The sequence below is a fragment of the Panthera leo genome, chromosome D3, assembly GCF_018350215.1.
Source record: "Panthera leo isolate Ple1 chromosome D3, P.leo_Ple1_pat1.1, whole genome shotgun sequence".
Lineage (NCBI taxonomy): Eukaryota > Metazoa > Chordata > Mammalia > Carnivora > Felidae > Panthera > Panthera leo.
The window spans coordinates 24,729,560-24,752,352 of NC_056690.1; the positions used below are offsets into that span (position 1 = coordinate 24,729,560).

Sequence of the window (22,793 nt, forward strand, 5' to 3'; positions counted from 1 at the left end):
CACATCAGAGAGCATCTTTGAATAAGTATGAGATTGATGAATATCAGGCAAATATAGTAATTCATTCTTGAGTCCAGAATTAGACATCAACACAAAATTTTTTCTTTGTATGTAGTTCTGAGTCATAAATTTTGCACAGCTTGCACTTAAAAAAATATTTTTTTTAATGTTTACTTTTAAGAATGAAAGAGAGAGAGAGAGAGAGAGAGAGTGTGCACGCATGATTGGGGGAGGTGTAGAGAGAGAGGGAGACAGGCTCTGAAGCATGCTCCAGGCTCTGAGCTGTCAGCACAGAGGCCAGTGCGGGGCTTGAACCAGTGAACTAACTGTGAGATCATGACTTGAGCTAAAATTGGACGCTTAACTGACTGAGCCACCCAGGCGCTCCTGCACAGTTTTCACACTTCTGAATCAAGAATGATCCTGTTCCAGAAGATTATCAGAAATAACTTCTGTTGTGTATTGTTTCCTCATTGTATGTTAACGTTTCTTATGGCTGTTGTCTTTTGTTATGTGAAAAACACTTCCTTCCCTCTCTCTTTTTGATATTTCTTCAAAACTTTATTTTATTTATTATTTAAAAAAATTTTTTTTTAATGTTTATTTATTTCTGAGACAGAGACAGAGCATGAGTGGGGGAGGGGCAGAGAGAGGGAGACACAGAATCCAAAGCAGGCTCCAGGCTCTGAGCTGTCTGCACAGAGCCCAACACGCGGGGCTCGAACTCACAAACTGTGAGATCATGACCTGAACCAAAGTTGGTTGCTCAACCGACTGAGCCACCCAGGTGCCCCTATATTTCTTCAAAACTTTAAAGCCTTGTCTTACCTCCTGAAAGTTAGCCAGTTTGTGTCTGGTGATTTTACTCCTTCCCACAAATCAGGATTTTAACTCATTTTGTAAATTTTCCCCGTTAAATCTACCCATTTTTTCCATCTCCATCCCCACCACGTTAATGCAAGTTATCATTGTCTGTTTTCTCTTGAACTTTTCCAGTTGCTTCCAGACTGATCTCTTGCTACCCATTCTTTTGGCTCTTATAAATAATGCTGTTGTGAACACTTGGGTACAAGTTTCTGTGTAGCCATATGTTTTTAGGGTGTGTATATACATGCATGCGTGCACTCTCCTACAGTTGAAATTGTTGGGTCGTATGTTCACGCCTCACTTTTTGAAAAACTACCAGACTGTTTCCAAAGCCACCGCACCATTTTACATTCCCACCAACAGTGAATGAAGGTTCCCTTGTCTCCGTATCTTTGATGATATTTGTTATTTTCAGGTTTTGTTTTGGTAATAGCCATCTTAATGGGTGTGGGGTGGTGTTTCAGGGTCTTGATTTGCATATCTCTGCTGATTAATGATGTTGAGCATCTTTTCTGTGCTTACTAGTAATTTGTAGATTTTCTTTGGAGAAATATCTGTTAAAATATTTTACCTGTTTTCTAATTGTCTATTTTGTTGTAAGTTTCTTTATATATTATAGAAACTAGCTCCATCAGATATATGATGTGCAGTTTTTTCTCCCCCATTCTGTGAGTTTTCTTCCCACTTTCTTGATAGTATCCTTTGAAGCATAAAAAGTTGATAATTTTGAAAAAGCCCAGTTTACTTATTTTTTCTTTTGTTGTTACTTGGTGTCATACTTAAGACACCATCGTCCAACCCAAAGTCCCAAAGATTTCCCATCTACGTTTTCTAATAAGAGTTTTATAGCTTTAGCTCTTATGTGTAGATCTTTAATCCGTTTTGAGTTAATTTTTGCCACTCTTGCCCACTCCAGTTAATTTTCATTTACTAACGTGACTACTAAAGTGACAAAGTTTTAAGTTCTGAAAATTTAAATCTGGTTTTGTCATTCTCCTTCTTTAAGCCTTCAGTAGCTTCTCATCATACAAAGAATAAAACCCAATGCTTTTAGTCTATAAAATGGGCCTCAGTGTGATCTGTCTGCCCTCTGCTCACCTCACCATCATCATTTTGTGTCCGTCCCTCTCCTCCTATACTGTAGGCTAGCCATGCCAGAGACCTCAGAGGGACCCAAGCAGGCCACGGCTTTTGCTATTTGATGGGACTCTGGGGCCTGTCTCTTCATGTGCTGGCCCTCCTCACCCTCAGATCACCGTTGTAGTGTCACTTCCTCAGGGAGGCCTTGAGCACCCTTACCCCAGTATGTACTTGTCCAGTTCTCTGTTCCTTCACTGCACTTCGGGAGAGGTATTTCACTGCCTTTGGTTATATACTGCTCTGTTTCCTGCTCCTTTCTTTCCCTGGAAGGTGAGCTCAGGGTAGGAATTGTTTGCGTACTGTTATTTACATAGCCCCTGATACAATGGACAGTAAATACTTGAATGAATGAATGAATGAATGAATGAGTGAGGTGCCCAATGTATTTAAGGTATGTTTCAGTTGATTATAAAATGAAAGATTATTTTATTTGTGACAGATTAATCTGGTCTTCAGATTTTTTCATAAGGTTTTTTCTACATTTTGGTGTTTATCCACAGTAGGATGTAGGATGGAAAAATAGAAATGAACAGTTTTGCTCATTTTGTTTATAAGTAGGTATAAAACTTTGATGGGAAAAGTGCAGTTTGAAATGATTTGTCAAGGTATTACATATCTCAGGAACAAGATTTTTAAAAAAAACTATGCTCCTAGATCAGGAGTTCAGTATACATTATGGTCATTTATTACACATCTTTTAAACCACATAAGCCCTTTGTTTTCCCATACCACTATGACAGAATTGTCTTACCCACTTAATAGGTTCGCAGCCATTCTTATAGTGACGTCAGATCTTAGTATTGTCTCCACAGTTGTCTCCACAATTGTCTCTTAGTGTTGTCAACACAATTGATGACACATTTTGGTTGAATTTTTCCCTGAAGTTGGATATCCTTCGTGTGCATTTAGAATTGGGGTGGGGAAAGGGCTATGTATGGCAACCTTTTGTGCTCTTGGACATTATTTTTTGCCTTAATTTTTTTTTAATGTTTATTTTAGAGAGAGAACGTGTGTGTGCACGTGCAGGAGGGGCAGAGAGAGAGGGAGGCAGGGAATCTGAAGTAGGCTCTGCGCTGTCAGCACAAAGCCTGATGTGGAGCTCAAACCCACGAGCCTTGAGATTGTGACCTGAGCCGAAGTCAGATGCTCAACTGACTGAGCTACCCAGGCACCTCTATTCCTGACTCTTAAACAGCTGAATCTAGAGGTGTCTATCTTGAGTTAAGCACTGTCATGAATGTTGGTTTATCACAAGAGTACATTTCATGATAGTTGGGAAAACAAGAGGAGGAATGTCCTTGTTAATTTGTTTAAGGCCTACCTGCATCTTGGTAATTCAGTAAATATATGTCCCTTTTGTGAGACCCTGAGCTTCCAAAACAAATTACTTGGTAGGTAGGTTGATAAGTGAGGTAGAAAAGCCAATTACATATAAATGGTACGCTTGAACCACCTTGTTAGGAAAATTTTAAAGTTGCCACCAGTGAAGATTTTTCTCCCTTAAAGCAGAATTGAAATTTACTTACCCTGTTTATGTGTTTTCTCTGTTTAGTCCATAAGTTCGATTCACTGAGGAAAGATGTTTGTTAGTATTAAATGTAAAAAGCCAGCCAGTTTGAAACAACTGGCTCAAAGGTTTGGTCATTCTTAACCAAGTCGGAACAAAATCTGTTGTTAGAATTGGTATCGTGGAAAAGTATCCTGGAAATAAGGTAATAGGCATTCGGGAGGAAAATGAAGAAATGTCAAAACTTTCTTGTAGATTTGGTTCTTGCTGGCCTTTAGTGACTACCGATTTTCTTCTGTTTGGGTCAGCAAGTTTTAGAACTGTGGATGAATGTTTCAAGTTTTTAGATTTTTGGGCACTATAGGGATAAATAGGATAGTTAAAATATGTTTCTGAGCAAGTTGACCAAATGAATCCGTGATAGATCTTTTTGTCATACTCTCAGATGGATAGGTAATCTGGTAGCTGTGTGTAGAAAATCACCCATACGTGTTACATTATACCCCGAATAGACCTCTCCCACGGTTGAAGGGATTTTGGTTCCAGTTCTTCAGCAATGAAAGAAGTAATATGGACTCGTTGACTTTTAAGGTGAAAGTATTTTCGGTTTCTTAGCTTTATTTTTATGACGCCATGCCCCTTTACATGAATCTTCCCAAGATTTGGAAAGAATGAGTGCTCAAAGAATTAGTTCCTCTTTATTACTATGTTTTCGGGATGTAAAGGCACAGGTAAATCTCTTTATGCCTTTGGAATCTTGCTCTAATGTTGTATGTAATGGTGCTTCAGCTTTTCTTTTCCGGTGGTTTAATGGGCCACAGGAGGGGAAGCTCCAAGACATATGCACATTCTTATGTACTGAGGAGACAGTGGAAGGGCTGTCCGCCTCTTCTGTCACTGCATGGCTCTCTGGCTGGTGGGGTTCCTTTCATTTACCTTGCTTAGCTTCCAAAATTCAACAGGTGTGTGTGTGGGGGGGGCGGTCCTCTGGTCAACTGCTGATTCTTAGGAGACAGAAGTCCTCTCTGGGGCCCAAGTTTCCCTAGTTTGTTCTTTCTCTTACTTTAGGAAACCAAGTTGTGTTTGAAAGTTCTCAGAGAAGCAACTTGGATACAGAAGAGAGTGTATGGGACTTCAAGTTGGAGGATATAGTTTTGACCTGCAATTAGCCACTTAAATGCCGGTTATATGAAATAATAAATTAACGTGTACCTCACAGCGCTATTGGATATAAGAGAAGAAAGGCACGTTGAAAGTACTCAGCTCCAGGTCAACTGATAATTAAAAAGCAGTACGTCCCGTTAATTGGGCTCTCACTGTACTATGCAGTGTGCTGAACACATTACAGGTGTTATCTGATTGGATCCTCCCAATAACCCTGCAGAGTTAGGTAATAGGGACTCTGTTCAACTCATGAGCAAGTTCAGAGAGCCAAGTAATGTGTCCAGTGTCCCACGGCTTCTAAGTGGTGATGTTGGGATTTGAATCCGGTCTGGATAAAAAGCCTGTGCCCATAAAACTGCCTTCTTTACAGTAGGCTTGAGCCATTAAGAGTGGTCATTTCAAGGGTGTCTGCATGGCTCAGTCTTGGTTAAGTGTCTGGACTCTTGATTTCAGCTCAGGTCATGATCTCATGGTTTGTGAGTTCAAGCCCCGCATCAGGCTCTATGCTGACAGTGCAGAGCCTGCTTGGGATTCTCTCTCTCCCTCTCTTTCTGCCCCTCCCCTGCTTGTGCTCTCCCCACCCCCTATCTCTCAAAATAAATAAAATAAAAAATAAAAAAAGTGGTCATTTGGACTGGAAAGACTGATTTTCCCATTTGTTGGTTAGCCAGTTGTGTTTTTTATTTGTAATGTGTCCCTGCGTGTCTTTTGCCCACTTACTGTTGGGATCTTTGCTGACTGTCCTATGAATTGGCACAAACTCCTGTGTTACGTACTTAACCTTCCTCCAGCTATACTTGAGGCAGCAAATAACATTCATCTTCCAGACATATAAAATTTTTATTTGATATGCTTTAGATGTTTTTCATTTTGTTTTTGGGAGAGGGAGGGTATGAGCAGGGGAGGGGCAGAGGTCAGAAGCAGACTGCACTGACAGCAGCGAGCCCAGTGCGAGGCTCAGACCCACCAACTGTGAGATCATGACCTGAACTGAAGTTGGACGCCTACCTGACTGAGCCATCTAAGAGCCCCTGTACTTGACATGTTTTACTATCACATTTCTACATGGGTCCTTCACATCGTCATTTTTCTTTAGGTTTATTCTGTACAATGTACTTGAAAGCTTTCATTCAGAGACACTCCAATATTCTGGGGGCTGTTTTGTGTTCCACAGTGAGTGTGGTCTATCTAAACCACGTAAGAGAACTTCTGTGCTGTATTATCTACAGGTTGAATAGCCTCAGTTAACTTTTGGATTTCATATCAGGGAGTAGAGCAGAAGCCCAACACAAACTTGTTTCTTTTCTCCCCCCTTAAATCCTGCGTACGGTTAAATGTTCCTAATCATTTTGTTGTTTTTACATTAATTTTCCACTTAGTTACTTTGGGATTGAAAATAAAACTGTTGATAACAGTCTTGAACGTGGATTATGAAACTCAGAACGTAATCACTGTTGACGATGGTACTCCTTGAACTAGCCCTGTGGATGCCAACAAGGAAGGAATGGTAGTACTGAAAATACATTCACTATTTCTCTCCTCACAGCAAAGTTCCTGCGTTCGTGAGGATGATTGCTCCAGAGGGCTCCTTGGTATTTCACGAGAAAGCCTGGAACGCATACCCCTACTGTAGAACAAGTAAGCCTGGTCCATGGCAGCCGTTTTACCCCTCCGCCCCACTGATGAGGGGGAGAGGGACTCCCAGTATCGAGACCTGTGAGAAGGGTGACACCTGAGAAAGCCCTCTGTGGGGTTCTTGGGGAGTCATGGCAGGTGCTGTGGCAGAGGAGAGATTGCACTGGGTTCCTCTCCTGAGACCTTTGTGAGGGGCATTGATTCATTCCCTGCTGACAGCCACCTGGAGGTCCTTGCTGATGGCACTGGCTCCAGGGGTGAGACCTTAAAGGTCATCCGCACTCAAAAACGTCTTTCGGTGTAGTTTCAATAGTATTGTACTCATCTTGCCACATACTAGGGGAGGAATATGGCAGACTTCTGAAACAGTTTCCTGTTGTTTGCTAAATTAGCCTTAAAGTGATGTATTGCTTTTGTGACCTCATTCCTTTTACCATTGTTTTAAAATTACGTTATTAATTTCATAACCTAAGGTATCCTGTAGTGTCACTCGTGTAGAAACTTTGCAGACATGAACTACTAATTGTTCTGTGTTTTCAGGTAGTTTAATCTGCGTGGTATTAAGTAATATGACAGATTGTTTTGACTTTGATTAATATTCTGAAATTTTTCCCCTTTTATTGCCTACCTGCCCATTATGACTCAGTTGTAACGGTGAGTAAAACTATTTTCGTGTCACATACTCTGCATCTTTAAATTTTGCTTTACATAGTTTATTTTCAGTCATTGCTTACTTTTTAAATTAAAAGTGTCCAACGCTGCATGGCTCCTCTGTGCTCTTTCCACCAGCCCACACTCTCCCGCATGTTCCCAGTTAATGGGGTTTTTTTCCAGCCTTGTCTCAAACTCTCCCTGTTGACTTTATTTTGCTTCTGCTACTTCCTTCGAATGCCGTATTTGCTCACCAAACCTCTCAGCTTCTTTAATATTAGCCCCGTATGCTGCATGACAAGTAGAGTTGTTTAAATTATTTAAAAGCATGCAGCATTTGGTTTGCCTGGTGAGTCTATAAAAATAGGTAGCTAGTGATTCTTTGTCACTTGAGGATCAGTCTTAGAGAGTCAAAGCGCAGATGCTTACGCTGGGGAAGGCTCCCGCAGACAAAAGCCCCAAAGAACCGGTGAAAGATCACTGTTATTTTGCTGTTGTGTTTTCTACAGAATGAATATATGAAAGATGATTTCTTCATTAAAATTGAAACATGGCACAAACCAGACTTGGGAACATTAGAAAATGTAAGTTTTAACTCTGGGCTTTCAGTGCAGAAGCCTGGAAATGGGAATACCGTAGTTCATTTTGTCATGGACAGACCATTTGTCACCAGGGTGATCTACCTTAGACCTACCTGGACCTACCAGGGTGCGTTCGATTGCGGTGAGGCAGGCAAGCAGCCAGCAACAGACGGGCTTTCCCTGTCAGCCCCCTTGCTTTGGTGCGAGAGTGGACTGGTGAGGTTGCCGTTTTTTATCTGGGTCAGGGAGAGCAGAGATAAAATTCACAGATCATCCCCAAACCGATTTTAGCCATTAATTTCAGGTTTTTTTCACCTTTTCATCTCTGTGTTTGCCAGAGCTACTCTACAAAGCAAACTTGACTGCTTTAATTTTCACCTCTGCTCCACTTGGCTGGGGCTGGGTTGATGTCAGAGAAATGGCCAAAAGGCGAGAGGGAAGAGCAGCTTTCAATATTTTATAAAAATGTTGACAAGCTTCTGGTTTTTACAAGTTGGTGCACATTGATCCCTAAAATAAATTTCAAGAAAATCATTATTTAGGACTCAATGTAATCATTAACTTTTGATGAGGCTTGTCAAAGAATTTGGGGAGGCGTCTGGTATAGATTGATGCCCTCGGCCCAGTGGCTGTCCAAAGTGTGGCCTCTGGACCAGGAGCAGCATCTGGGAGCTTGTTAGAAGTGCACCTTCTCAGCCTCCATCCCATACCTATTGAACTAAAATCCCCAGTTGGGGGGGTCCAGCATCCTCTGTGTTGTGGTGCACGCTCCAGTTTGAGAACTACTGTCCAGCCTTGTGCTGCGCTGTTATAGGAGAGAAAGTTCATGTTATGGTAGATTCTGCTTTTATGTGATTGGTGCCAATTAATAGAACTTTTGAATTATGACTTGTATTTGATTTGAGTTCTTCTTCCTGAAGATCATTTGACATTTCCTGTTGTTTTTTTCATAGTGATTCTAAAATTTCGAGTCTAAATGAGAAGATTTGGTATGCTGCAGTGTATGAGTTCATGTACCTTTTCCAGCTCTCAAATGGGCGTATCTGTGGCAGTTTTTAAACCGTTCTTAATTGGTTCATAGAGGGAGTTTCAGAAATAAATGATTAATCAACACAAGGAATGGAGGAATTGATGATCCTACTGAAACTGGAAAGCTTTAGGATAATCAGATTCAGGATAGGTTTTAAACCACACAGTGCAGCTTCTTGCAGTCTAATATGTCACCTTATGTTTGTCTAGGACTCAAGGCTTGCAAGAACATTGTTGTGTATCGTTGGGCTAAACATAGGTTCGGTACATTTGGTTATATGGCTCATGTCTAAGGACTACCAGGAAGTAATGGTGATGGGTTTCTGTTAATCGGCAGCATCCTCACACCTCCCCCTTCCCCACACTTATTTTTTAGGGCTACAGGGGGGAAAAGATTTGTAGATCCCTTAAGACTTCAGACAACTAATTTAGTGAGGTAGGAATTTGGGTTTCTTTTATTCTTCATAATGTGCTCCAAAAGGCTCAGATAAAGATTATATACATAACTGTAGTAGTTTTGTCTGGTAAGAATAGTCTACAGTTTGTTGTTTCATTTATCTTTGTCATTTTTAGGTACACGGTTTAGATCCGAACACGTGGAAAACTGTTGAAATTGTTCACATAGATATTGCAGATCGAAGTCAAGTTGAACCAGCAGTAAGTACTGCATAGTCCTCCGTGACATTTTAACCTGCTGCCTCTTAAAGCTAAAAATGATCTTCACTCTTTCTTTTACGGCCTGCATTTCTACACTGAAATGAGTCTGGAGGTCAGGTGTCGGTCCGTACAACAAAGAGACCAGCGAGTAGGAGAGAAGGTTGTCTTTTGTGTGGATTTCACCTTTACACAAATGATCCCTTTGAGAAATGCTGGTATACCTGAGATATATAGAGGTTTGTTTTCATTGGGGGGGAAAGGGACTAACATTATTTTACAAAAGAATTCTCCCTTGAACTTCTATAAATAATGCGGGTCCCTTATACTTTTAAAGAGTGGTTAAGAAAGCTTAACAGTTGTACAGCTTCCTAATCTTGATTTTTACTAGATGTAAATATTTGTACTTCAGGCTTTTGACTTAATAAAAACACCCCCCGCCCCCAAAGGTGAAGACCTGCATTCTCCCAAAGTAAGACCCTTGTATTACTCTGCTGCAGCTTGTGAAAATTAACTCAGTTCTTATCTTGGAGTGTGGTGGGTGCTGCTTGGTTTTGCAGGGCACGTTGTGGACTTTTTATACGTTAAGATAACCAGTGTCCCTTTTCCTGCTAGTCCAGAAAGCAGAAGCTTTGAAACAAGAGTGGCAGGCATCCCTTCTTTCTGTCACAGAAAAGCCCAGTGTATTCAGTTAGATTTTTATTTCATGGCCTTTACGTTTCATTTTCAGTGCTTATTGTCTGAACCTGAGCAGTGTTGTAAGTTGAACAGAAATAACCTCAACAAGTGCCTGGGTGGCTCAGTCGGTTAAGTGTCTGACTCTTGGTTTCGGCTCAGGTCGTGATCTCACTGTTGGTGGCATTGAGCCCTGCGTCGGGCTCCGTGCTGACAGCGTGGAGCCTGCTTGGGATTCTCTCCCTCTGCCTCTCCCTCTGCGCTTCCCTGCTCATGCTCTATCAAAATAAATAAGCTTAACAAACAAACAAACAAACCCCAACACTAAATGTCTGGTTTTGCTGTTGCAACTTAAAAGTAACCCTTCTAAAACAGAGGTCTCCCACCTTTTCTCTGCAATCACTGGGGTCGAGACTGCCATCAGTGACCTGCTAGACTGGATCCTGTTTTGTTAGGATATCCTCCCTTAATAGAAATGTAAGCACTCATGAGGGACCCTTGTCATAGAACTTCTTAAATTTTAGTTGTGCTATGATTTGAAGTTATTTTCAGTTCTAAGGAGAATTCCACCTTTGAAGTTATATAGGATTTTTTTTTTTTAAATCCTCAGAAGTGAATGTATTTTCTGTTTTAAAAACAATATTCAAGTGTCTGTTTTGCCTTTTTTTACCTCTGTGTCTTTCGCAGCCACGATTCACTGAGTGTGAAAGAATGGTGGTAGGAGGACAGTGTTGGGAGTGAGCAGTGCGTGAGTCAGTTAGTGGGCGGGGGCAGGCTGACCTACATGCCTGCACCGACAGATCACCAGATCATGCCGAGCAGCCGTACGGGTGCCCCAGGGAAGGCATTCAGTTGGTGTTGTTGGTGTTTGGAACAGTTGTGCTGGCCAGACAAAATGATCGGATCTTGTGGTTCATGGGTTTGCATTCCAGGTTGTTCTCCTGCAGAATACAAGACACCTTTGGTCTTGCTGGCGTCATAAGAGCGGTTCTTTGTTCTTGTTCTCAGGCTAAAATGGGTGCTCAGTGTTTGCAGGCATGAATGCAAGTGGGAAGAGCAGTGAAGGCTGATTGTGCAAGAACCCTGGAGGCCCTTGGTCTCATGCCTTCGACCCCAGGCTAGCCTTCAGCGAGGAGAGAAAAGGCACTGTTGGCCCCGAGGACACATGACAACAGCACTTGAGATAGCTGCTACGCTAAGGCTGAGCGGGTGCTTCCCTGTGTGGAATGTTGTTTGGGATGGATCCGTAGGGAAAGAGCTGGATTGGGCCCAAATGAGAAGAGTCTGTATCGTGAGTCCATGGAGCTGTGTCTAAAAACATACATTCTGAAACTAGATTGGCTTCAGATTCAAATTTTGAGGTTCTGCCACCTGCTGGCTATTCAGTCTCGGATGGGTTGCTTACTCTCTCTCTCTGCCTAATTATCTCACAGCGTTAAATGTGAGCACTTAGAGCACCACCTAGTTTAATAAATGTTCGCCATTATTGTCTACAGTTGTGCAGGAGTTCTGAGACCTGTGTTCAAACCAAGCATTGTTGGGGAGTAAATAAATATGTATATGTGGTTTTATTACTCAGTGTTCGTAGCTCCTGTTTTCCAAGTTACATTTTAGAGATTAGTGAGATAGAAATTTATTTTAAAGTTTACTGAATTCACAGTACTTTTGAGTTGAAGCACACATAACATTTACCATTTTAACCACTTTAAAATGGACAGTTCAGTGGCATTTTGTACAAGTATATTCTCACCATCGCCATCACCCAGTTTCAGAACGTCTTCATGACTCCGAAAGGACGCCCTGCACCTATTGACTGTCACTCCCTTCTCTGCCTTCTCCCCAGCCGTTGGCTACCACTAATCTGTTTTCTGTTTTCATGGATTTACCTCTGCTGGATAATTCATAGAAGTGGACTTCATAACAGTACATGACCTTCTGTGTCTGGCTTCTGTTACTTCGGCGTGTTTTCATCCTCGTTGTAGGATGTGCCATCACTTCATTTCTTTTTATGGCTGATAACAGTCCAGTCTGTTTATGTGCTCATCTGTGCATGGACATTGGGTTGTTTCCACCTTGTGGCTCTTGTAACTAGTGCTGCTGTGGACATTGTGTCACAGTAGTTGTTTATGTGTTTTGTCAGTTGTGAATACTAAAAATACAGCTGATACCATGTAGGGATGCTCAGACCTTTGGACGTCCAAAAGGAACCCTGACATACACATTTACCGCTGTGAAAGGGGAGAACGGAACTCTGTGCTGGGAGGTGAGGATACTCTGAGCAGTTGTAAACCCAGGGGTGTGTGAAGCCCTGGTGGGTGGGGGGTGAATTGTGGGGCCGGTGCCCATCCCAGCAAGGAGGTAGGGAAGAGACGTAGTGGGGCAGGGGCTCTGGGTCTGCCCTTTTCTTCCACTCATCTTCTTCTTTCCACACTTCAGGCACAGACATTCACCCTCACACCCTCCCTTCAGCTTCCACCCCATCTATTTGGCCATGAATAGTTAATGTTTGTCTTAGGATTAGCGTCTCATGCAAACATCTGGACCACCTGGCCATCTTTACTTCTTAACCAGATCCACTTTGGTTTTCTGTTTTGATTGGTTCATTTGATTCTGCTCTTTCATGTTCCTTGAAAATTCTGGTCCATGGTGTTGGGAAAAGTACACATTTGCAGTTCTCAAATGACAGCGTTGTCTTAGCAGTCCACAGGTACTGAGTGCCTGCTCTGTGCTGCTGGACTAGCCCTGCAGTAGCTGTCCAGGGTGGTACAGAACCTCCCAGAGGCTTGCAATCTGACTGAGACCAGCCCAGTGCAGTGAAACGGTGAACAAACGGCAGAGCCTTATGCATGGTCCAAAGTGCTGCGGGATTTCAGAGAGAAGAACAGAGTGTGAGGACGAAAATCTGGGAAGACCGAATGGAGGAGGCGTAACATGAGGAAAAGTACGATTTGATGGGTGGAATAGTCTACTCCCACCCTCGTTACATTTTTCTCTCTTACCCTCATTACTCTGACATTGTAAGTTTGTTTTTCTCTTCTCCCTAAGTAGAGATTGCACCGTGGAGGGAAGCGTCTTTTTTACTCCTAACTGTTGTCTTCCCAGCTCCTTGAACAGTGCCTGAGCTATGTTAGGTAGTCAGTGAATGAAGGCATTGTAGGCAAGTGGAGGTGCAGGTGCGTTATCCGACACTGAGGGGAAAGTTGGAATAGTTTTTAGAGTCGAAGGGGACCTGAGCTACCTCGGCCTCATTGCTTTCAGACCGTGTTTTGTGTAATCCCAAGAATTTCTTGGAGCTCACCAGTTTCTCCGGCTGTCAGGATGGAGTGACTAGAACATGGGGCTGAGGAGTTCCCTCTGTCCCCCTCTCCCAGCATAGTCCTGCCTGTCTGACATTAGTCTTCACCATAAAATGGACTTTGAACACACAGTTCTGCAGCCACAGAAAGTTTGACTTCGGGGCTAACCACCCTGTTTTACAAGTCAGGAAACTGAAGCCCAGGTAAACGAGTCTTTTCCCAAGATCGTTTAGCCAGTGCCAGCAATGGAAATTCTGACTCTCAATCCAGAGTTCTTTCCACCGATTTTCCAGTCTTCCATTTCAGAGCTAAGGCCCTGCTTTGTCACTCGTCAAGCTGCTGGCTTCGTTTCCCTGCTATTTGTTCTGTCCTGCCTTCCGGTACTCCTTCCTCTCTGTCTGAGGCCTGTGTGTCCTGAGGGTCAGACAGCATTTCTTCCAGGGGATTTCATTCATGTTGGAATCCTCTACCCTTCTGCTCTTACTCGTTTCATTGATGTATCTTGGTCTCCATGTTCTCAAACTCATCCCCTTTTCAGAGTGAGGACTTCATCAGCATTTGTTGAGTGAACCCGATGAGCTTGAGAATGATGAGGAAACTAACCTTTGTGAGTCAAGACATTTTATAAAATCAGTTTGATGTTAACTTGACACCTGGGTTGGCAAGGAGGGAGAAGAAACAGGCACCCACTTACATTGCCCCTGGGTGTGTAAATCGGCACAACCTGTTTTGCAGAATTACAGATGTACAGCAGAATTCCATTTCTAGGAATTGATCCTACTCAGTATGAAGTGACAAAGGTATAAACATGACTGGAAACAGTCTGACGTCTAAATGTTTCTCCATCAACAGGGACTAAGCACCTTATGGGTCACCTGTATAGTGGAGTTCAGTTTGATCATTAAGAGGGAGTGAGCTCTATTTGTACTGATCAGGAATCCTTCACAAGGTAATGTGGGAGAAAGATAAAAAAGAGTACATATAGGATGCTTCCATTTGTAAGAGCATAAAAGGGAGAAAAATAGATCTGTATGCATGTACTTGCTCATGTATGAGACAGTCGGGAAGAAAGTGAAAGGCGGTAGTGATTCCTTCATGAACGCTGGTGAGGGAGCCAGATGGCTGGGGAACGGGGTGGAAGAGTCGAGGTCTGTCGGACGTGTGTGCAGCGAACTGTTGGGGGACGTCTTCTTCTTGCTTAGCGTATCGGTTTTCTGTTGCTGCACGACGCCTCACAAATTTGGTGGCCAGGGAAGGCAACCTCATCAAAGGAGTGCCAGCCCTGTGCCGCACATACGTAGCCTGCTGGTGAGAAGCGTGTCGTGGGTTCCACCAGTGCTCGGGGGAGGAGCTTGTACAGGAGTGTGACTCGTTGTGGGAGTCCCCTTGGGACACGTCTGCCATGCCATCGGTCAATTTTTAGTACCTAAACCTCGCTCTTCAAGGATTAAAGTGAACACTAGAATCAAGAGTTTAGTAACTATGACTGGACCGACGATGTGGATTTTTAGTAGGGAGACCTTGAGGGTGTGGTGATCTCTCAGGAGTTCAGGCTGTGGCACCTTAACCCCTGGAGGTTTTGGTCTCGGTCTGACTGAATCCATGATTTTCATCTGGTGGGTAATGAACTCTGGTTTTTCTTGAATGAGCTAGTTTTTCTAAAAACTTCTTGAATGACTGAATTTCTTTCCTGCCTATTAACATGCTTTAAAAGAAATAAAAGCAGTTAATTAGTAATTTTGAGAGGATTAATAGCCAGGTCTCCTCCCCAATCAGGAGTAATGTGAAATAGTTGGGAGTTCAGGAAACCCAAGAATTTGGGGGGTGCCTGGGTGGCTCAGTCGGTTAAGCGTTTCACTGGATTTCTGCTCAGGTCATGATCTCAGTTTGTGGGATTGAGCTCCATGTTAGGCTCTGTGCTGCTGGTGTGGAGCCTGCTGAGGATTCTCTCTCTTCTCTCTGCCCGTCCTCACTCACGCATGCATGCTTCTGCACGCTCTCTCAAAAGTAAATAAAATCAGCTTTTAGAAAAAAAAAAAACAAAACCCAACCCAAGAATTTGCAAGTGAATCTTGACTGTTAACTCCACCTGGTGGGGGGTTTCTGTCACTGCAGGGGCATTTAACACAAATACAGCCCTGGACAGTTTAATTCAGAGTGACTGTTGATTACTTTAAGGATCAACTCTCTGCTGGGTTGCTGGTGTCAGACAGCTCATATATCACTCTTGTTGTAGACTTTGCTGTTTTTTGGTTGTGCTTATGAACTGTACCTCACTGTACACAGAAAGGATGTGAGAAGACCCACAGAGTAACTAAATATTTGAGTGGATCCTTTGACATATTTACATAATTGAAGGGTGACATTGTCACAATAACTCTAGGAACAAGAATTTGACCCAAGGTCACAGTAATTTGCATATATATACACACACACACACACACACACATATGTTTAAATATATGGTTTATCCACTTTTTTTTTGTTGATTACTTATGGAAAGTCTGTATAGGACTGTTACTATAGCCACCATTCTCTGTAGTTTCCTAGAAGATACATGATTGCCTAATGAAACAAGCTAAGGATTCTGGGATGTCTGCATAAATGTCTCCTCTCCCCCCCCTCCCCGTTTCCTTTGGCCACCATACAAAACTGGTTTCCTGTTTTGGGGGAAAGAGGCATTGTAGTGAAGTATTAAGGTGTTCCATCCCTTAAGAACGAAGCCGCCTTCTGCTTGGCAAGCCATTCCAGCAGAACACATCCCTGAGCCCCCTCCCCTCCTCCATCCCCACACCGTCCCAGCCCCTCTTCCATTTCAGATCTAACCTTGGCATGACTCCTGAAAAGCCTTCCTCTTTTCCACGGTAAATTGGGTACCCTTTGGGGGCCCAGTCTCTGTTGTACCTCATCGTCTCTGTGTTTCCAGGAGATGATGAGGTACGACATCATCTCTTTCTTTCCAGCAAGATGCTCAGTGCATGATACCGAGTGAACTTTTAATAAAGGCTTGGTGAATCAAAAAGAATTTGCAGATTATTTTCCTTTGTGTTGTCTAAAAAAAAGAAGGGGGAGAAGACAGTTTGGAGGAATTGATGTTTTTATCATTCAAATATTAAATGAACAAAATGCTGCTTTCGTTCCTTCTTTACTAATCCTAGGTGATGAAGTAGATGATACGCTCTCGGTTCTAAAAATTCATTTCTGAATGAGCAAATACCTTTCTGTCAGATTGAAAAATGTTTTAGTTAGAGCACATTGTAATGAATCAAGGTTTTCTCTAGCATACGGAGGATACCAGAATATATATATGTTTTTTTTAAATTTTTACAGTTGTTGTTGATACAGAACCACAATAAAAAAAAGTTGAGATTTCTTTAAACGTCCTGATGAAATGCACATGCATATCTTCAACTCATTTCCAAAATATATACAAATGAGTCAGTTGACATCTGCTTCTGCTTTTTTTTTTTTTTTTTTTTTTTTTAAGGTAAAATGTGAATCTGGCCCCTTTTAATCATCTCCAGCACTTTGTCTAAGTAGCTTTTCATGATTTGTATACAAAAGTCACTTCCCAGGAGAGGAAGACCCTTTAAAGTGTAAGCCGAAGTGTACACACGATTAACATCAGAGAGACCTTCGTTTTTGGAAGTAATTTGAAAGAAAATGAGCACGGTTTAAAAAACAGAAAGAAATTGGAACCACATTTTTAGGTATTTATGTGTAACCAGAAAGGACTGTATCAGCCTTCCTCTGTAGTATATGCTTCCTCTGTAGTATATGCTGTGACTTTATTGTTATTTCCAAGAATTGATTTAAGTAGAAGTAGTGTTTAAATCAGGATTTTAAGGCTCACAGGTCTAAAAATGACTTAGTTGAACATCTGTTTTTTAAGTGTCAGTAATAAGCGAATACTTGTAGGAAAGCATTGTTTGGAAGACATAGTATAAAAGTACAGATCTATTCCCTGTTAAAATGCAGCTCATATGAAGAGGGAATGAGGTTTTTTTCCCTCCTATTTCAGCATGTTGGAGTGTATCCGCTTGTGGTGAAAGATTTTTCCCAGGTGAGGCATTTCAAAACCAAGACGTGCCCAGTTTTGTGACTGTAGTGGTGTTTCACCACACCGGGTTGTGTCTGGGTCACAGAAAGGATGTGGAGGGTGTGCTCTGACTGGTGGGGTTCTTCTCGGGGACTTCCCTAGAGAGCTTGAAGGAGCCCCTTTGAATGTGAGTGACCCAGTAGGCTTGTGCTCCTAAACTAAAGCTCAGATTTCATGCCTCTTCTTTCTTTTGTTCTTTCTGACCTGCCTTTTAGCCTCTTGTTACTCATTACCCTCAGTCCCTTCATCCCCACCTGCCTGTGAGTGTAATTGCCCTGTCGGATTTACCCCAACTCTCCGCCTTTTCTCCCAGTCCCTGTCATTTGCAAATGCCCCCCTGGGGGGCGGTGGGGAGGGCGTGACTTGCAGCTGCTCTGCAGCCCTGACGCCTGCCCGACCGAGCTGGACATCCCGAGCTCTGGGCCTTGGGTCCCCACACACTGCTCAAGTCTGGACTGCCCTCTGGGCCACCTCTTGGCAGTAGAACCCTTCTCCCCGGCAGCTTTTCCAGCCTAGCACCTGGAGTAACACGTGGCTCCACTCCCTTGTCACAGTGGGGTCCTCCACACTCCAGGGGACCCTGACACTCCCAGGTGAGGGCGTGGGCTGCCAGTCCAGCTCACCCTTCCTGGAAGTTCCTGGAATCCAGCCCATTCGGCCTCACCCCCCTTGTTTGTTTTCCTTTGGAGAAGACCCCCCCCCCCGCACCGTGGCGAGGGGGGCAGGTCTGTACTTGTGGGAGTCCCAGTTGTGGGCTGGATCTGCTCACAGGTCCAGTTCTCTGACCATTGGAAGCGAAGAGGTTCTTTTCAGGGCTTCTGAGGCCTTGTGGGGAGCCTTGTAACTAACTCCCAAGCCTGCCTCTCAGTGCCTTAGCTAGGACTCCAGCCAAAACGCTTAAGTCCCTTTCCTTTCAAGCTTGGTCTGTCCAGGGACAGCTTGTTAGAAATGCACATTTTTAGCTTCCTCCCCAGTCAGTGTCCAGGTAGCACTCTGGGCTCCACGTAGCTCTCCAGGAGATATCTGTACATGCTCACACTTGGGACATGCTCAAGTATACACGATACAGGGTGAAGATTGCACAGTGGGCACTCTTTGAGGGTCATGGTCCAAAACATTCACCCCAGCCTTTATTTTCACTGTTAAGGAGTTTGAGCCCAGAAGGAAGTGCTGTAACTTCCTGAGCCACATAAGTACCGGAAAGAGGAATCAGGACTTAAAAGTGGGGCTGCTGACTTATTTTTGTCTTTCTAGAGCATCTTCTCACCATATGATGTTCCTTCCTTTGCAATATGTTAAGAGCATGCTTAATTTATTTAAAACAAACAATCAGCCACCTGTTCTTTCCATCTCCCCTGGTTCCCCAAAATAGCAGTTTCATTAGTGGCCTTGGTCACCTCCTCCCGCAACTGCTAGATGCTGGGATATTTGGAAATTTGCATCTGTGCAAGAGAACAGAAAAGGATTGGAGCCCCTAAGATGTCTTTTGGTGTGGGCGCTTACAGAGAGCACCATACGTTTTCTCTTATGTGCACTTAGCTAACATCTTTTGGAACTCACTGTTTGCTCTGTGTTGGTATGGTAAATATTTTTCCAGATAAAGAGAAATTGTATCTGTCTGAAGGGAGTGCAAGATTCTTAATGTGCAAACACATTAAAGTGTTCCTAAGTGACTTGGAGTTGGTTGCTTGTGTAGTGAGTGTGGTGGCGCGAAGTGCCCCTGTGCCAAAGGACGCCCCCCTCCCCCCTCCCCACCCCCACCCACACCCCCACAACTGATACAGACCAGTGCTGGGCTCCAGGCTGTAGCCAAAGTCCGAGTTCGAAGGCTGACTAGAGCCTAGAGGTTTGGGGTTTTGTACTTTACTAAAAGAAGAGTTCTGGCCCATTTTAGTTGTACACCAAAAGATGATAATGGAATTGTTGGGCTCTTCTAAACTGCTCCCTTAAGCCGTTTGTGGAAATTCCATGGTAAGCCCTTTAAGGATTGTGATGTTCAAAGAAACAAGTTTGGGCTTTTTGCTTGTTCTCTCTGGCGTTGGCCATTTGTTCTTTGTTTATGATCCATTTGTTTGGTATGTTTTGGTAGGCATTTTAGTTGAGAGTAGAAATGTGCTAAGCAGTACCTGATTTTCTGAATCCCGTTTGCCTTTGAAAAATGAATATTTAAGACTTGCTTTTCCATGCATTTAGCTCGTTTTACTTTGAATGCACCGTTCCCTTGAGTGTGTGACATTCTGACACTTCTAAGTTTATTTTTTTAGAGAGCGGAGGGGGGAGGCCAGAGAGCAGGACAGATAGAATCCCGAGCAGGCTCCATGCTGCCAGCGCAGAGCCCAGTGTGGGGCTCAGTGCCACAAACCGTGAGACCATGACCTGAGCCAAAATCAAGAGTCAGATGCTTAACCAACTGAGCCACCCAGGCACCCTGAACAATGACCCTTTTTAATTGTTTTAAACCACGAGTGTATATTGTGTTTAGTTACTGCCCTTTTTTTGTTTTTGTTTTTTCTTTTTTAAAGATACTTTTTCCTGAATGTCAGCCTTGGAAAGCTGATGAAACTTGGTTTGTTTATTTAGGCATGTAAGTTTTGGTCACACCTTAAGCAATGCTTGTTTCTCGTGCTCTAGGAAGGATTTGGGCCTATCTTTTTCTTTGATCAGGCATTCTGTGAGACAGTGCCCAGATGTTACACATTTGAGTGCATAGTCTTGGCAACATATGCTTTACTGTACTGCCTTTAGAAAAAAACTTCATTAATTTTAAGGAAATGGAAGAATCATAAATTATGCTTTCTATGTAATCTTTAAAAGATTAAAGTTTTTTTTAAAAACAGGAAATCTGGCTAGAAAAAGTTAAATATTAGCTCCAACTTTGTGAAATTGTTCATATTTGTCAGCTTTGAGCCACACAAATGACATTTTTGGGGTCAACCTAATAGACCTTCCAAATTAATCTTTGATGGATAATAACCCATAGCAGTCAGCACCGACCATTACTTCACTTCACCGTCTCTCCCGGCTTTTCAAAAAGGTCTGCATTCTAGATGTTGCTTTTGTTCCAGCTGTAGCTGCTTGCTTCCTAAGAAGGGCTTTCTGCTTGTCGGAGCTGTGCAGGGGCTACCTAATTCTTCAGTCCTGAAAAGAGCTTTTGTTTATTAGAAGTTTGTGACTGAGAGCCAGCGAGTCCAAGGAGAGCCTGTGGTTGCCAAATGTGGCTTCAGTTCTCTTTGGTGTGAGCAGACACTCGATCTAGTAGAGTACCTCTTCCTTTTGCTGTTAAAATGAACGTAGACTAAGCGTTAGAAACTTCTCTCTGGTGTATGTGCGAGAGCTCCAAGAGCTCCTTATTAAAGCGTGTGCAGAGTAAGGAGGGGAGACGTGTGACCCAGCTCCTAACTGTAATCGTAGCCCCCTTGAACTCGGGGGAAAGAAAAAACCAAAACAACTCAAGTATAGCTTTTAAGGTAGCGGTGATTTTGCATTTGCTTAAGAAATTTCCCCTTGTCAAATAAATGCTCGTCTTGTCCCAACTTTTCTATGCTGGGAAGCAAGCCACTGTCGAAATCCTTTTTGTAGTAAGTTATAGAGGTTTACCCCCCATCCTTAAAGGAGATACAAATAAACATAGGCATGGTTTTTATTAAAAAGAAATGTAAAAACGTTCCCCACTTTATTCTGCTCCCTTACATGGTCAACTTTTGGAACTCTTAGAAGATTTACATCCAGCCGGGGATTTGGAGAATGTCCTAGTGTATTTGAAGGCATAGTTGCATGGCAGTGCCCCCTTGTGGGAAAATAACATATTGCTTCGTTCATAGCTTGGTTAAATCTTAGCAAGGACTTTTAAATTTCCCTTAAAAATCTGCATGTACAAGTCTATTTTGCACAAAATGCTTTTTCACTAAAACCTGTTAACTTAATGTTTACTTCTGATCTCTTCCATATTTTAAAAATAAAAAAGTAGGGGGGCGGTGGAGGTGGTGAGGTGTGAGGTCGAGTTGCTCCAGTTTCTGGATTGGGGGGAAAACGCCATTTTGAGCAGCTGAAAGAAATTCGCATAAATGGCTTCAAATCGAGTTTTTTTTAAAGTGTATTCCTTATAAAAGCCTCCCACCCCCCTTTTTTTTATTAAAAGCAGTGCAACTCTTTTTTTTTTTTTTTTAATTTTTTTAATGTTTATTTTTGAGAGAGAGAGAGAGAGGGAGAGAGCGAGAGCACGTGCACACATGAGCTGTGGAGGGGCAAAGAGCAAGGGAAACAGAATCTGAAGCAGACTCCAGACTCTGGGCTGTTAGCACAGAGCCTGACTTGTGCCTGGCTTGGGGCTCAAACTCATGAGCCCTGAGATCATGACCTGAACCAAAGTCAGATGCTCAACCGACTGAGGCACCCAGGCACCCCGGCAGTGTAACTCTTTCTTAGGGAGAGGGGGAGCAAAGATCCCTTCATTACTTGAGTACTCTCAGATGATAAAGCGTAAATCACATCACATGTTTGCATTCAAAAGTGTGGTGGTTGGCCAGGTTGTTGACAGAGCTGCCTTGAGTCTTGGCCCGTCTGCTCTGCAAGGGCAAGGGATTTCACTTCTCCACCCCCAGAAATGGTGGGATCACCTGTGTTCCAGCATTGTGACGGTTAGCTGGGAGAATGCATGTGCCTGGCATATAACAAGTTCTCCAAACATAGTAGCAAGAATAGTGCTGGTTATTGGATTTTGCTCTTGCTGTAAAAAAAAAAAATGTTTCCCTGCAATTATTTCCTACTTAATGTTTGTGAAATTAGGGCTAATGGGTTAACTGGGGTCCTGGGGCTTAGGAGCAGCTGTGTCTGAGGTCAGCTCATAAACCAACATGGACGTTTTGCTGGAAAGGGCTCACCTGAATATTCATTAGGGCTTTCCCCTGGTTTTAGTTTAAGGAATTTGATATGATAGGTTTTATGATCTGTTGTCATTTAAGAAATAAATACATTTTGTGTTAAGCAAGACTTTTCCTGAACATATTACGTACATTTCAGGCATTTGTAATTTAATCTTTAAAAATGTAATGTTCAACATTGGTATCAAGAGTATTAAGAGTTATTCATTTTAAAATGCTCTAATAAGTATTTAACTGTAAATAGGTGGTAGTAACAAATATTTTGTATATTTGTGCATGAAACATAGGGTTACCCAAACCAGTAGCCCACTTATCTGAGGGCAGGGCTCAGGAGTAGCCCACCAGCCCTGGGCTATCCAGGAACCCCTTTTCCCGCCCGCCAAGGGCTTACTCCTCCCCTCCCCCCCCCCCCCCCCCCCCCCCCCCCCCCATCTTTCCGAGTCTCATCTAGAACACAACTATCTGGTTCCCCTGCAGGTGTGCAGGAGGAGATGGAGTCTGTCACTTTAGGGTTGTTTTTTTTTGTTTTTTTACTTTCATTTTATTTTTATTTATTTTTTTTAGTAGCATGGGGCTCAAATTTAACGGCCGCTAGATCAAGAGTCGCTTGCTCTA

At 42.9% G+C, this 22,793-nt stretch overlaps 1 protein-coding gene across 2 annotated transcripts in view; it reads left to right on the top strand.

Moving 5' to 3' along the window:
* PITPNB (phosphatidylinositol transfer protein beta) overlaps positions 1-22,793 on the top strand; it is a 63,910-nt gene that overhangs the window by 12,744 nt on the left and 28,373 nt on the right. For both annotated transcript variants that reach the window (XM_042911643.1, XM_042911642.1), the window contains exons 4-7: positions 6,225-6,316; positions 6,960-6,967; positions 7,474-7,548; positions 9,148-9,231. In XM_042911643.1, the coding sequence (XP_042767577.1) occupies positions 6,225-6,316; positions 6,960-6,967; positions 7,474-7,548; positions 9,148-9,231 (259 nt within the window). The remainder of the gene's footprint in view (positions 1-6,224; positions 6,317-6,959; positions 6,968-7,473; positions 7,549-9,147; positions 9,232-22,793) is intronic.